Genomic DNA, 15,085 nt, shown 5'->3' with positions numbered 1-15,085 from the left:
GAGCGCTCGACTACAGAGAAAGCATAAGGGAGAGAAAAGCAGACAAAGAAGGAGGTAGAGTCAGTGGGAATTGAAATTTAGGTAACAGAGACACATAGGAAAAGCAAGGAAGTGGGCAGAGTGGGCTATTCGTGGTGGGAGTGAAGGGAGATACCCATTTATTTTCATACCCCACACCCCAACGTCCACAAGACTCTGCATAAAGATTAGGATAGGAACTGACAGCAGGACATAGAGGATGAGACAAAATCAGGATGCTTTAAATCCTTCTGTTCTGAAGTCTCAGACAGGTTAATTCTACAGAAGAGACTGCGAGAGCCAGATCAAAACATTAGCAGCACAAACACATGTTGCTGCTTGTGCCTGGCACACAGCGCTGTTTGTGGGAAGACCCGAGCCAGCATGTTGTTTCATTGATGGCCGTAGGGCTGATAAAAGTGCAATGAAGAGAAAGACAGGTCTCAAAAGTATAATCACTTTTCAAATGCACATTATGTACAGCTGGGTGTTATAGAGGTAGGTCCGGGCAATTAATCATCTCTAGTTTTGGCCAAAATGACTAAAAGGGAGTCTTAAGATAAAGTAAACTCTCAAGGTTTTGTAGTTGAAATCATGGAACAAGTATTACTCAGTTCTTTTTATCAGAGGACTGCTCAGGGAAACACCAGATTCTCCACGATACAATATTATCAAAGTACCTTACTCATAATAATATTATTTCAATTTTCAGCATTTTGCAGAGTGGAGTATTCCAATAATGTATCTTGTGATTTATCACCTTTTTCTAACTGAAAGTTATGTCCTCAAACTTGTTCACTATCTGTTTTATCCAATAAGATAAAGATTCTGTGAGTTTGTCAATCATACCAATACTGTCAATAAAACCTGCTATATGAAGGAGTCAGTCTGCAATTTAATATGGTCGTGTTGGTAATTACATGCAATCTTTTTCTGATAATACAGTAATTAATTGTGATAAACTATTGAAAATCACATATTTCTTGCTGTGTACATAGCCAGAAATTCACATTTAACTATTACATTTATACTCAGTAACCTTCTTGTTCAATAGGTTGATTGTAGTCGTTTGAAGTCATTTTGCAACTGTTTGCAGAAGTGTTCCCTCTAATCAGGTGACCTGTGCAATTGTGAGTGTGCAACACGCTCAAAGCTCTGGGCAACCATTTAATCACTACAGGTTGCAATCAGTTGCAGAGTGTAAAAAAAATCACTACAATCACCAGGTAGCCAATATTTTTTTTTTGTAGATGCAAGGAGGTTGCTGTCCAATTTATGTTTGCTCTGATTTAGGAGGTGGCTTTCTCAAAAAGTGTTTCCAGTTATGTATGTTTTTGTGGCTCAGGGTTTTCTCAGGATGGTGGTGCAGGAGATTGGCTCTATGTTCATAGTATTCCCAGAGTATTTTCATTTTTTAATAAAATATTCAGATTTGGTGTCCATGTATCGATAAAATATCACAATACTATGCTGTATCGACTATGAACTAGTCTGATTTTGGGATTGTGCAATGGTTGGCTGTCAGCTTTGTTTCTCTGTTGCTTGCAGACGAGCGTTTGCCTGTGCAAGATTGGATTTGCATAAAAAAATTCCTAGTAAGGGGCGTAAAACTCCTTACTATATGACCATGTGTCTCCCACCACCTGCTCCACCTCTTTTTTTCATTTGAATTACATTTAAAGTCTAAGAAAGTCAACTGAACCCCCCCCCCAATTTTTACCAGTAATGCATATTTTTGGTAAATAATCAATTTTAAAAAACAACTAGTCACTCACATAGCTCCCAGTGGTTTGGTCCATTGCCCAGGTGTGGCTGTCTTATTTACTTCTCCCACACAGTAATATCACACTTGTTGTAATGAGACAATATTTCATTAGCTCTGTTATCCTTGTTACCAAATCTTATGCGCCAGTGCAGCCACATCTTACAACACATGGAGGCAGATTTGTGCAGTTTTCCAAGAGCTGTTGAGTTCTCTAAAGGAACAACTCAACCAGCTCTTTTACTGGATATAAGGAAAGGAGCTTCAGCGCTTCCTTTATTACCTCCTTATCAGAGGATACACTGGGCCTTTCTTTATGATGCTGAATATTTGTGCATCCAAACAACCAACATAGCGAACAAGTGGCACCGATGATAGAAGCCACTAGAAACAAACTATTCCAGCCTAATTGATGACATTTATGGCATTTGTTTTCTGTGCTGACTGATATGCTGCTCAGTGCTTTGCTGCCTGCTTTTAAATCAGATGTCACTCTGAACATAAACACAAGCTACATGTGATGTCTCTGATGTGTATCTGTTTCTACCCGTGCTGATGCTAGCATGACTAAAGCTAGCCAAGCAGCAGTAAATATGTGAAGTAAGGCAGAAGGATATACTCATCAAACAAACAGGATCATAAGAATATAAAACCACGAGCACTACAAATGTAACAGAAATATGTTGACATAAAATGGCATGTTATTTGAAATCTACACGAAACAATGACACAACTACTTTTTTTCAATTTTTTCAATTTATTTATTTTTTACCAATTGTCCAAATTAGTCTGTGATTGGCCTTAGTGTGACAGAAATCATATTTATATACAACTAAATATGACTCAGCAAACATGTTTTAAATGGATGATTCCTCACTTGATGACGAATGATCCATTTCCATATTTGCTGAGTCTTAAATTTGATGTCAGTGAACTTTTCAGTGGTTGGTGTTAAAAAAAAAGCCCCCAAATCCCCTATGAGCAAGCACTTGGCGACAGTGGAGAGGAAAAACTCCCTCTTAATAGGGAGAAACCTCTGACAGAACCGGGCTCAGGAAGGGGTGGCCTTCTGTCTTGACCGAGAGGGGTTCAAATGTTCACTGACAATTTAGTTGTATATAAATATGATTTTTAGGACTTGATGTTGACACCAATTATGTGAAATTGGGGACGCGCACAGTTCCGCTTCTTCTTGTTCTTCTTCTTACTTGGCGGAATCTCTGGCAGGCTCTTGACTTCAGTCTTGAGTTCAGCCACCTTGACATTGAGCATTTTCTGTTTGTCTTGTACACTTTGCAAAGATTCCTGTACAGAAAATGCAGCTGACTCTTCTTTTTCTATCTTCTGTTGTTCTGTGGTGTCTTTTTCTTTCTGAGGCTCCTGCAGAGACCTTGCAGTGGATGGCAGTGAGTCCTCTTTTTCCATCTTCTCCTGTTCTCCAGTCTCGTTTTCTTTCGGAAGCTCAAATTTGTGCATTTCATTTGCAGCAGTGGAATTTTGTTCTTTGTGCTGCTGTGGGATTTTAAGTGAGGAAGCTTTGGCCCCTTTCAGCTCTGGCTCCAGAGACTCTAGCTTCAAATCATGAAGGGCCTTGTTGGGGCAGAGCTGGGATTTCAGGTCACTGATTTCCAGGTTGAGTGTCTCCTGCTCCTGCCTATGTTTAACGGCCTGCTCTTCAAGCTGATTTTGAGCTGCTAGGAGCTGTTTCTGGAGCATCTCAATCTGCTCTTGCTGAATCCTACATTTGAGCTCAAATTCAGCCTCCTTAGAGGACTTCAGTCCTACAGAGTCAGTGTGTGAAGCCTCTGTGGTTGGAGTGGCAGACTCCACACACTGCTCTGTGGTAGGGTGGCTGATTTGGTCCTGCAGGGTAGCAATCACCTCATCCAATATGACCATAGCTTCATTGTCACTCACGAGAGTGTCTGTCTCACTGATGTCATAGGGCTTATTACTAGAAGCCTCTTCCAGCTGCTCTATGAGGCCTTTGATCGTTTCCTCGTGATTTTGCTCGTTCTCGTGAATTTCTTCACGAAGTTTGTTCACCTGAAGCTGGTGATAAGAGGCCCTCTTGTTTGCACCTACCATTTTACCGTAAAGGTCGTTCTGATGGTGTTGGGAGGCTTCCAGTTGGTGTCTGAGAGCAGCAATCTCGTGCCAGGGATTAAACGGGGGTCTAAATGTGGGAATGGGTTGATATTCCCAAGTCCCTCCATTAGGCACAGGGTTTGGTCTGCTGGGGTTCTTCCCATTTCTCTCTCTCTCCATGTCCTCCTTTGCATTTGAAATGGGGAGCATTTCTTCATTTTTTGGGTTTGCTCCATCAGCCGTGCTGTTTTGAGCTTCAAGAAGAGCCCGGGCATATGCCCGAGTAATTGCTCTTCTTGGTTCTTCAGCCACTCTTTTCTGTTTTTGCTTTTTTGGTTTCTTTGGTTTCACAACCGTTTCCTTTGGTGGTTGTGCCACAGGAGACTTTTTAGTATTTGGTTGTGCGGCTTTATCAACCTCAGGTTTTGGTGTGATGACCATTTCTATTTTTGCTTCTGCCATTGTAGATGCGTCAGCGTGTGCGTGTGCGTTTCTCTGCGTCCGCCTTGTCTTTGTTTTAACAACCAGGTTGCTTTGTGTTTCTGCCATCTGAGATCCACTAAAGTCGGTTGAACGTCTCCCCTATTTATAGGGTTTTCCAGTAGAATGTGCACTGTGACATCACAGGCTGTTCCTGTGATGCGCTGTTCCTTTGAAGTGCCATGATTGGAACAATTCAAAATAAAATGCCCACAAACCTAATGTAAAGGAAAGGCTTTTATTTTGTAGCACATACTGAATTAACACTATAAAAGCTACTCTACAGGAATTGCAGTAAAAAATAAAACAAAAGCAAAATATGTTTTTTAAATGGTTGTTAAAAAAACTAACCAAAGTAGAAGACAACTGTTTAGTGGAAAGTATTCGACATTCTAGAGATTCTCAGGCATAATAACTTCTTTCATAATTTAAACAAGGACAGGTAGAAAACGTTCATATTTAGTGAAAGATATTTATTAACATTATCCAATGAGAGTTACTGAATGTCTGTAGGCAGTGAGATCTTGGTGGTTGATGAGGCGACAGAATGTCATCTATGTTTTGTTTTAAATTCAGTTTCAATGCTGAATCTAAGAAACAACAGACTGCAGAGGGAGACTTTAATAGAGGTTTACTAACTCTTACTATCATATACATTGTGGAAAAATCTGTCTTTATTTAGCATAATATATTTGTTATAAGCACTAAATATGTTTTATGATTAACTGATGAACACTAACGTACCAAGCTGAAAATTCTGCTCACCAGTCAGCAGCTTATATTCACAAAAAACGGATAAATCTGCGATCCATGCAACTCTAACCAGCCAACAAAAACATGTGTTCATAATACAAAACAAGTTTACTTTGTGAAATGTTAAAAGGTACAAAAAATAAAACAATAAAATAAAACAATATGTTTTATGTTTTCTGCAACCATGTTCTACCGTTTTGTGCTAGTTCTGGTCGTTTTTCTTAGTTTATTTCTACTTTTTTCACGCGTGTCTGGGGACCCAGAGCAGGGATCCTTTGTTTACAGTAAGGATCAGCTGTTAGCGCTGCGTCCCGCAGCGGTACTGCCGGCGGACAGACCCGACATTCCCAGCGAGCTGAGGAGGAAAAGACGGGGGTGTCGTGCTGGGAAGGAGCGCCGTCGCCCGAGAAGGAGACGTTATCGACCATCTCTTCCTTCTGTAATCATTGGAAACGTAAGATCTTTGCCCAATAAGATGGATGAGCTCACGTCGCTAACCTGGTCACAGAGGGAGTACCGGCAATGTAGCATCATGATGCTAACGGAGTCGTGGCTAACACCGCTAACTCCGGACACAAGCGTGACACTACCGGGATTTCAGATGCTGCGAGCGGACAGGACGAGAGACAGCGGTAAGAGGAAAGGAGGGGGACTGGCAGTTTTTGTGAACGACAGATGGTGTAACCCTGGGCACATCACTGTGAAAGAACAACTCTGCAGCAGAGACATTGAGCTGTTAGCCGTTAGCATGCGTCCGTACTATCTGCCCCGGGAATTCTCGCATGTTATCGCAATAACAGCGTATGTCCCCCCCCTCGGCCAACGCGGATGCAGCCTGTGACACTCTCCACTCAGTGGTCAGCAGACTGCAAACACAATCTCCGAGAGCCCTTCTCATAATATCAGGGGACTTCAATCATGCCTCTTTGGACTCCACACTGCCCACCTTCACCCAGTATGTGACCTGCTCAACCAGAGACAATAAAACACTGGACTTACTGTATGCCAATGCTGAAGAGGCATACAGTTCATCACCTCTCCCTCCACTGGGCAAATCTGACCACAACCTGGTGCACCTTGTCCCTGTGTATGAGCCCTTAGTGCGCAGGGTGCCACCAGCCACCCGCACAGTGCAGAGATGGTCAGAGGAGAGCGAGGAGGCTCTTAAGGACTGTTTTGAGTCGACTGTGTGGGAGGTGATCTGTGACGACCATGGAGAGGACATCGACAGCCTTACTACATGCATTACTGACTATATTAATTTCTGTGTGGATAACACCGTACCTACCAGGACTGTACGGTGTTTCTCCAACAACAAACCTTGGATTACCCCAGAAATTAAAGCTGTCCTCAAGCAGAAGAGGAGGGCCTTCAAATCCAAAGACAAAGAGGAGTTGAAAAGGGTGCAGAGAGAGTTGAGGGGACTGATAAGGAATGGGAAGGACAGCTACAGGCAGAAGATGGAGAACCAGCTTCAGCAAAACAACGTTGGTGAAGTCTGGAGAGGCCTCAGAACCATCTCAGGCCACAAACAGCAGAACTCTCTGCCTGGGAGGGATGTGAGGTGGGCAAATGAACTGAATCATTTCTTCAACAGATTTGATTCAACCATGAGACAGTCTACAACATCGGCTGCAGACTCACCCACCCCCACTGCTGCTGTTCCACCTCTGACACCTCAGACACTTCACACCTCCTCTATTCACCCTGCTCACTCCCCCCCACCCCCAACAACAGCATCCAATACACACTCAACACAAGGCTCCAGCCTGTCTCTCTCAACCACCCAGGTTAGGAGGGAACTGAGGAGGATTAATGGCAAGAAGGCAGCGGGCCCAGATGGCATCAGCTCGAGGGTCGTCAGGTCCTGCGCGGACCAACTGTGTGGGGTGATGGAGCACCTCTTCAACCTGAGCCTGAGGTTGGGAAGAGTCCCACAGCTCTGGAAAACCTCCTGTGTTGTACCAGTGCCAAAGACTTCACGCCCCAAGGACCTCAACAGCTACAGGCCGGTGGCTCTGACATCCCACCTGATGAAGACCCTGGAGCGGTTGGTCCTGGCTCAGCTTCGGCGCCTAACAAGCTCATCACTGGACCCACTTCAGTTTGCCTACCAGCCTGGCATTGGAGCGGATGATGCTGTCATTCACCTCCTACATCGTTCCCTCGCTCACCTGGAGACCGCTGGAAGCACTGTGAGAATCATGTTCTTTGATTTCTCCAGTGCCTTCAACACTATTCTTCCCTCGGTTCTGAAGGACAAGCTGGTGAACTCTGGAGTGGACCATCACCTCACTACCTGGATTTTGGACTACCTCACCGACCGACCACAGTATGTGAGGACTCAGGGCTGTGTGTCGGACAGGGTCGTCTGCAGTACGGGGGCCCCACAGGGAACGGTTCTGGCTCCGTTCCTCTTCACCATCTACACTGCAGACTTCTCCCACAATTCCACCCAGTGCTTCCTGCAGAAGTTCTCTGATGACTCTGCAATAGTCGGCCTCATCACTGATGGGGACGACAAGGAGTACAGAGGACTGACTCAAGACTTTGTGGACTGGTGCCAGCTGAACTACCTCCAGATCAACGCCAGTAAAACCAAGGAGCTGGTGGTAGACTTCCGCAGGCACAAGCATTCTCCACTGCAACCACTGAACATCCAGGGTATGGACATTGAGGCTGTGGACAGCTACAGGTACCTTGGTGTTCATCTGAACAACAGACTGGACTGGACTCATAACTCAGACGCCCTCTACAGGAAAGGGCAGAGCAGGCTGTACCTGCTGCGGAGACTCAGGTCGTTTGGGGTGGAGGGCCCACTCCTGAAGACCTTCTATGACTCTGTGGTGGCTTCTGCTATCTTTTATGGTGTGGTCTGCTGGGGCGGCAGCATCTCTGCTGGGGACAGGAAGAGACTGAACAGGGTGATCCGAAGGGCCAGCTCTGTTCTAGGATGCCCTCTGGACCCAGTGGAGGTGGTGAGTGACAGGAGAATGGCGGCTAAGCTGTCATCCCTGTTGGACAACATCTCCCACCCCATGCAGCAGACTGTGACAGCACTGAGCAGCTCCTTCAGTGGGAGACTGCGGCACCCACGGTGTGGGACGGAGAGATTTCGCAGGTCTTTCCTCCCCACTGCTGTCAGACTCCACAACAAAGACTTTAACTGAACAAACACACACATCCACACATGTGCAATAACACTAAGTGCAATAATCTTTTCTGGCATCGTTGTATTTTTACTCAGTTGTATATAGCATTCGTATTCTATTTTTATCTTATTGTATATTTTTATTCTATTTTATTCTACTGTATATAGTATTTTATTTTATTCTATTCTGTACAGCTGTGTACTGTATTTATTCTTATTGTATTCTAATTTTTGCGTCATAACTTTTGCACTGTCCACTTCCTGCTGTGACAAAACAAATTTCCCACGTGTGGGACTAATAAAGGTTATCTTATCTTATCTTATCTTCAAGACTTTTTCACAAGTTCCTATATCTCACTGAAATGTTACTCTGTAGCTGATTTCTCGTATTTTAAGTGTGATGAGAAATTTTGACTAGAAACAAGACAAATATACTTGATAAGAGTTTGAGTTTTTGCAGTGTATATGCAGCTGATTGATTTGGTCTTTAACCAACATGGAATCATTTATGTTGGGCAGCTGTGGCTACGTGTACTAATCAGTGCTTCAGTCCACACGTCAAAGGGCAAGATACTGAACCTTCGATTGTCCCCAATGCATTTGGGTGTGAATGAAATGTATGACTATGACTTCTAGTTCAAAAAGGGCTATTTATGTATTTAAGTCCAGTTGTTGCTCATTCACTGTTACCTTGAACGAGTCATGCTATCACCACTCTGTGTAACAGATATTTCCTATATAAGCAAATATGTTTTACACTATTTACCTACTGAAATGAAATGACTGAATGTATCAAACATACATTTTGCTCTTACTTCACATTTTAATATTTTTAATGATAACATTATTAGGTTTTTAATGTCCCTTACTGCAGAATAAAGATTTCTTATGAAAGTTTGGTTTTGTTTTGTTTTTATCTTTAGCTCCATTCTAAGAAAATGACCAGTTTCAAGTGTCCTCAGTGTAGGACACATACAGGATGCCATGCTGAAATGTAAAGCACTTACAATAGAAGCCACCAGAAACAAATTATTCCAGCCTAATTGATGACATTTATGGCATTTGTTTTCTGTGCTGACTGATATGCTGCTCAGTGCTTTGCTGCCTGCTTTTAAATCAGATGTCACTCTGAACATAAACACAAGCTACATGTGATGTCTCTGATGTGTATCTGTTTCTACCCGTGCTGATGCTAGCATGACTAAAGCTAGCCAAGCAGCAGTAAATATGTGAAGTAAGGCAGAAGGATATACTCATCAAACAAACAGGATCATAAGAATATAAAACCACGAGCACTACAAATGTAACAGAAATATGTTGACATAAAATGGCATGTTATTTGAAATCTACACGAAACAATGACACAACTACTTTTTTTCAATTTTTTCAATTTATTTATTTTTTACCAATTGTCCAAATTAGTCTGTGATTGGCCTTAGTGTGACAGAAATCATATTTATATACAACTAAATATGACTCAGCAAACATGTTTTAAATGGATGATTCCTCACTTGATGACGAATGATCCATTTCCATATTTGCTGAGTCTTAAATTTGATGTCAGTGAACTTTTCAGTGGTTGGTGTTAAAAAAAAGCCCCCAAATCCCCTATGAGCAAGCACTTGGCGACAGTGGAGAGGAAAAACTCCCTCTTAATAGGGAGAAACCTCTGACAGAACCGGGCTCAGGAAGGGGTGGCCTTCTGTCTTGACCGAGAGGGCTTCAAATGTTCACTGACAATTTAGTTGTATATAAATATGATTTTTAGGACTTGATGTTGACACCAATTATGTGAAATTGGGGACGCGCACAGTTCCGCTTCTTCTTGTTCTTCTTCTTACTTGGCGGATTCTCTGGCAGGCTCTTGACTTCAGTCTTGAGTTCAGCCACCTTGACATTGAGCATTTTCTGTTTGTCTTGTACACTTTGCAAAGATTCCTGTACAGAAAATGCAGCTGACTCTTCTTTTTCTATCTTCTGTTGTTCTGTGGTGTCTTTTTCTTTCTGAGGCTCCTGCAGAGACCTTGCAGTGGATGGCAGTGAGTCCTCTTTTCCCATCTTGTCCTGTTCTCCAGTCTCGTTTTCTTTCGGAAGCTCAAATTTGTGCATTTCATTTGCAGCAGTGGAATTTTGTTCTTTGTGCTGCTGTGGGATTTTAAGTGAGGAAGCTTTGGCCCCTTTCAGCTCTCGCTCCAGAGACTCTAGCTTCAAATCATGAAGGGCCTTGTTGGGGCAGAGCTGGGATTTCAGGTCACTGATTTCCAGGTTGAGTGTCTCCTGCTCCTGCCTATGTTTAACGGCCTGCTCTTCAAGCTGATTTTGAGCTGCTAGGAGCTGTTTCTGGAGCATCTCAATCTGCTCTTGCTGAATCCTACATTTGAGCTCAAATTCAGCCTCCTTAGAGGACTTCAGTCCTACAGAGTCAGTGTGTGAAGCCTCTGTGGTTGGAGTGGCAGACTCCACACACTGCTCTGTGGTAGGGTGGCTGATTTGGTCCTGCAGGGTAGCAATCACCTCATCCAATATGACCATAGCTTCATTGTCACTCACGAGAGTGTCTGTCTCACTGATGTCATAGGGCTTATTACTAGAAGCCTCTTCCAGCTGCTCTATGAGGCCTTTGATCGTTTCCTCGTGATTTTGCTCGTTCTCGTGAATTTCTTCACGAAGTTTGTTCACCTGAAGCTGGTGATAAGAGGCCCTCTTGTTTGCACCTACCATTTTACCGTAAAGGTCGTTCTGATGGTGTTGGGAGGCTTCCAGTTGGTGTCTGAGAGCAGCAATCTCGTGCCAGGGATTAAACGGGGGTCTAAATGTGGGAATGGGTTGATATTCCCAAGTCCCTCCATTAGGCACAGGGTTTGGTCTGCTGGGGTTCTTCCCATTTCTCTCTCTCTCCATGTCCTCCTTTGCATTTGAAATGGGGAGCATTTCTTCATTTTTTGGGTTTGCTCCATCAGCCGTGCTGTTTTGAGCTTCAAGAAGAGCCCGGGCATATGCCCGAGTAATTGCTCTTCTTGGTTCTTCAGCCACTCTTTTCTGTTTTTGCTTTTTTGGTTTCTTTGGTTTCACAACCGTTTCCTTTGGTGGTTGTGCCACAGGAGACTTTTTAGTATTTGGTTGTGCGGCTTTATCAACCTCAGGTTTTGGTGTGATGACCATTTCTATTTTTGCTTCTGCCATTGTAGATGTGTCAGCGTGTGCGTGTGCGTTTCTCTGCGTCCGCCTTGTCTTTGTTTTAACAACCAGGTTGCTTTGTGTTTCTGCCATCTGAGATCCACTAAAGTCGGTTGAACGTCTCCCCTATTTATAGGGTTTTCCAGTAGAATGTGCACTGTGACATCACAGGCTGTTCCTGTGATGCGCTGTTCCTTTGAAGTGCCATGATTGGAACAATTCAAAATAAAATGCCCACAAACCTAATGTAAAGGAAAGGCTTTTATTTTGTAGCACATACTGAATTAACACTATAAAAGCTACTCTACAGGAATTGCAGTAAAAAATAAAACAAAAGCAAAATATGTTTTTTAAATGGTTGTTAAAAAAACTAACCAAAGTAGAAGACAACTGTTTAGTGGAAAGTATTTGACATTCTAGAGATTCTCAGGCATAATAATTTCTTTCATAATTTAAACAAGGACAGGTAGAAAACGTTCATATTTAGTGAAAGATATTTATTAACATTATCCAATGAGAGTTACTGAATGTCTGTAGGCAGTGAGATCTTGGTGGTTGATGAGGCGACAGAATGTCATCTATGTTTGGTTTTAAATTCAGTTTCAATGCTGAATCTAAGAAACAACAGACTGCAGAGGGAGACTTTAATAGAGGTTTACTAACTCTTACTATCATATACATTGTGGAAAAATCTGTCTTTATTTAGCATAATATATTTGTTATAAGCACTAAATATGTTTTATGATTAACTGATGAACACTAACGTACCAAGCTGAAAATTCTGCTCACCAGTCAGCAGCTTATATTCACAAAAAACGGATAAATCTGCGATCCATGCAACTTAAAACTACTGATGCATTTTATACCATAATCTGTTAATATGCAAATATGGAAAAATTATGCAGTTGTTTTCTTGTATTAACTCATCTGTAAATAAAATAAATTAACAGTATTAAAATGATCAAAGTGCAGTGGGATTTATTGTGGTGTATTAGTGTGTCTGTGAAGGTCTTTGACCTGGAGAAGACCTCCAGACCTAGTAGTTGGTTGTTTTATTCTTTTTTTTGTGGACACATTTTTTGGCGTCCCCTCATTTTCAATTCCTACCTAACCGCTGTCTGCATGACTACCCAAAATATTGTCTAATTGTATTCATCAGTATTTTCCGTTATACCAAACCTCTGAAGAAGTGTCGGTCTTGACTCACATACTTCTATGAGTAAATATGCGTGTTAAATTTGTCTAGGCCCCCTTATTGCACAAGGCTTCCTTAATCTTTATTTATCCAAGGAGGGTTTTTCTGAACTCACACACCACTCTGTAGCCCTGCCCTGCTTCCCTTTCACAGATTTAAACATTCCCTGTTAAGAAAGGCTAAATTAATCTCTGTCTGTCTGTGTTTGGGCGAATAGCGGCTGCCTCATCCAGGAAGTCCACTCTGAGGAGGAGGAGATCCACAGCTCAGATGACGAGGACAACAGCTCCACCTCTAGCAAGGAGCACTTGGACGAGGCAGACAGACAGGTACTATAATGAAACTCCGTCTGTAACATCAGGGGAATTCAGACAATAAAATGACTCAATGTGAGCAATAAAGTAATTAGGGTTGAATTTAAACTGAAACTTCTCCCAGTACCTGATGACTGATCATTTCCATGCATGTTACTCTGATACCACAATCCATAAACATTTATAATATTTACTTACCATCATGCCTCATGCTTTCACCAGTGTAATTATTATAATGAACATCCAGTCAAACGTCTTGGTTCTCAAATTCTTCCAGCAGAGTGTCTTTGCAGCTACGAAAGGCTCTAAACACTTATTTTCAGCCATTTTTTTTCCTTCTCTTGCTTCTGTATGACGTTAAAGAGAGTGGATATGCCTAATCTGGTCATATTTATGAGGGGTAGCCAATCAGAAGAAATGTGGGGTAAAGGGGGAGGGGCTGAAAAGCTTGTTTCAGAACTTAAGAACTGTGTCACAGCTCAGTAATAGAGAAAGGAGGATGATTTTAAAATACTAGTCATGCAAAGCTACTGTAGTAGATTCCAGGAAATGAAATATACTAATAAATATAATACATCAATTAATGTTAACATAAAGTTCACCTTTAAAAAACTATAAAGAATAATATATATTCTTTATATTATAACAATATATAATAATTTCTATGTTGAAATCTCCAATGCAATCCAAGAAACAAATATGGAGTTTGAAAGTAGTGTAAGAGGTCCCATTTTAATGTCTTCAAACTATAGCTTGGTTATGTCGAAATCATAATACTGAGATCAGGATTAATCATTAACTCACAGATTAAGATTTTTTTTTAATCTGTTGACCCAAATGAATAAATGAATATGAATGTGATAGGAAAACACAACGGTCCACTCAGGAGTTGAGTATAGGTTAAAGCCTCGTTTATACTTTCGCCTCAGAGTAACATAAATGTCATCATTAGAGGGTGAGGGTCTGTGTGCCCGCTTGTTTTCATGACCACGTGGACTCGTCTGGAGAACTTACATTACAGTGCACCAGCTATGACTGCAGCCCAGGAGGAGGACTTGGAGTAGATTTTCAGGGAAGTATAACAGGAATCACTACTCAGCTGGTGGTCTCTAGCTGACCATGTCTATAATGAAATATAATGAATGCAGTCCTAATGCAGTTAGAAAAATGTCTGATTCAAGTGGAAGATTTCCTTGTTTACTTTCAATCAAACATTGACATGTGACTCCTTGTTATTCAAGGAACGGGTGAAGCTACTGTGACTTATAGACTATATATAAAAGATGTGACTGCACAAAGTCACCTATTAGTACTTTAAAGTGGACAGGAGTCACTATATGTATTGAGAAACAAAAAAAACACCTTTGTGTTACAAAAAAAATACAATCCACAATCTGCACTGTAACTTGGAGATTATTTTCTCCTTCACTTACAGTTGGGCTTCATTTTTCCTCAATTCTATTATGACTTTATCTACTCAGTGAGATAATGTTTCCAACAAGTGTGGCATCTCTTCCTCGGAGGGTTTGGCTTTTTTTGGGGGGGGGGGGGTCCTACGTTGAATACATCAGTCTGTTTTCCCTGTGGACATCATGATGGATATCAAGATTCCCGATCGTGCTTCGCTAAGAAACTGTTTGTTCTGTGATGCGCATGTTGTAAACTGTTAGGTTGTAAGCTGTTTGGATAGACCATTTTATTGCATGAAATAATGCTGATCTCTTCCGTGGACATCTGCTGATCCACAGAGGTCCACAGTCTTGACTTCAGCTTGTTGTTTTGGTCAATCAGACCCCCCCTATGAGCAAACACCTGGCAACAGTGGGAAGGAAAAACTCTCTTTTAACAGTAGGAAACCTCCAGCAGAACCAGGCTCAGGCAGGGGCTGGCATCTGCCAAAACCAGTTGGGAATGAGGGGAGAAAGACAGGACAGAGTCCTCAAGTGCTTTACAAAAGTGAACATTAAGAGTAACAGGTGGATTTTTCTGTTTCAGTGCAGCTAGCAAAAAAAACAAAAACAACCCTTTTTGCTAAAAAGACAGAGAGTGGCAGTGGACAGTATATGCTTCTTATTACCATAAAAGTCATTGTTGCATAAAATGACTTTTATGTTAATTTTATGGCAGCAAAAAGTGGCCGCCTTAGA

General features: G+C 42.0%; 1 protein-coding gene across 1 annotated transcript in view; it reads left to right on the top strand.

Annotated features, from left to right (window-relative positions):
• fgd6 (FYVE, RhoGEF and PH domain containing 6) overlaps nt 1–15,085 on the top strand; it is a 39,806-nt gene that overhangs the window by 8,476 nt on the left and 16,245 nt on the right. Inside the window, exon 3 of the mRNA XM_085436417.1 lies at nt 12,842–12,953. Within this exon, the coding sequence (XP_085292543.1) occupies nt 12,842–12,953 (112 nt within the window). The remainder of the gene's footprint in view (nt 1–12,841; nt 12,954–15,085) is intronic.

The sequence above is a fragment of the Copadichromis virginalis genome, linkage group LG17 (genome assembly GCF_057382275.1).
Source record: "Copadichromis virginalis isolate Kocher_CV1m ecotype Utaka linkage group LG17, C_Virginalis_male_GT1.1, whole genome shotgun sequence".
NCBI classification, from domain to species: domain Eukaryota; kingdom Metazoa; phylum Chordata; class Actinopteri; order Cichliformes; family Cichlidae; genus Copadichromis; species Copadichromis virginalis.
The sequence above is the reverse complement of the archived record's forward strand: the minus strand, read 5'-3'. Positions and strand labels throughout refer to the sequence as shown.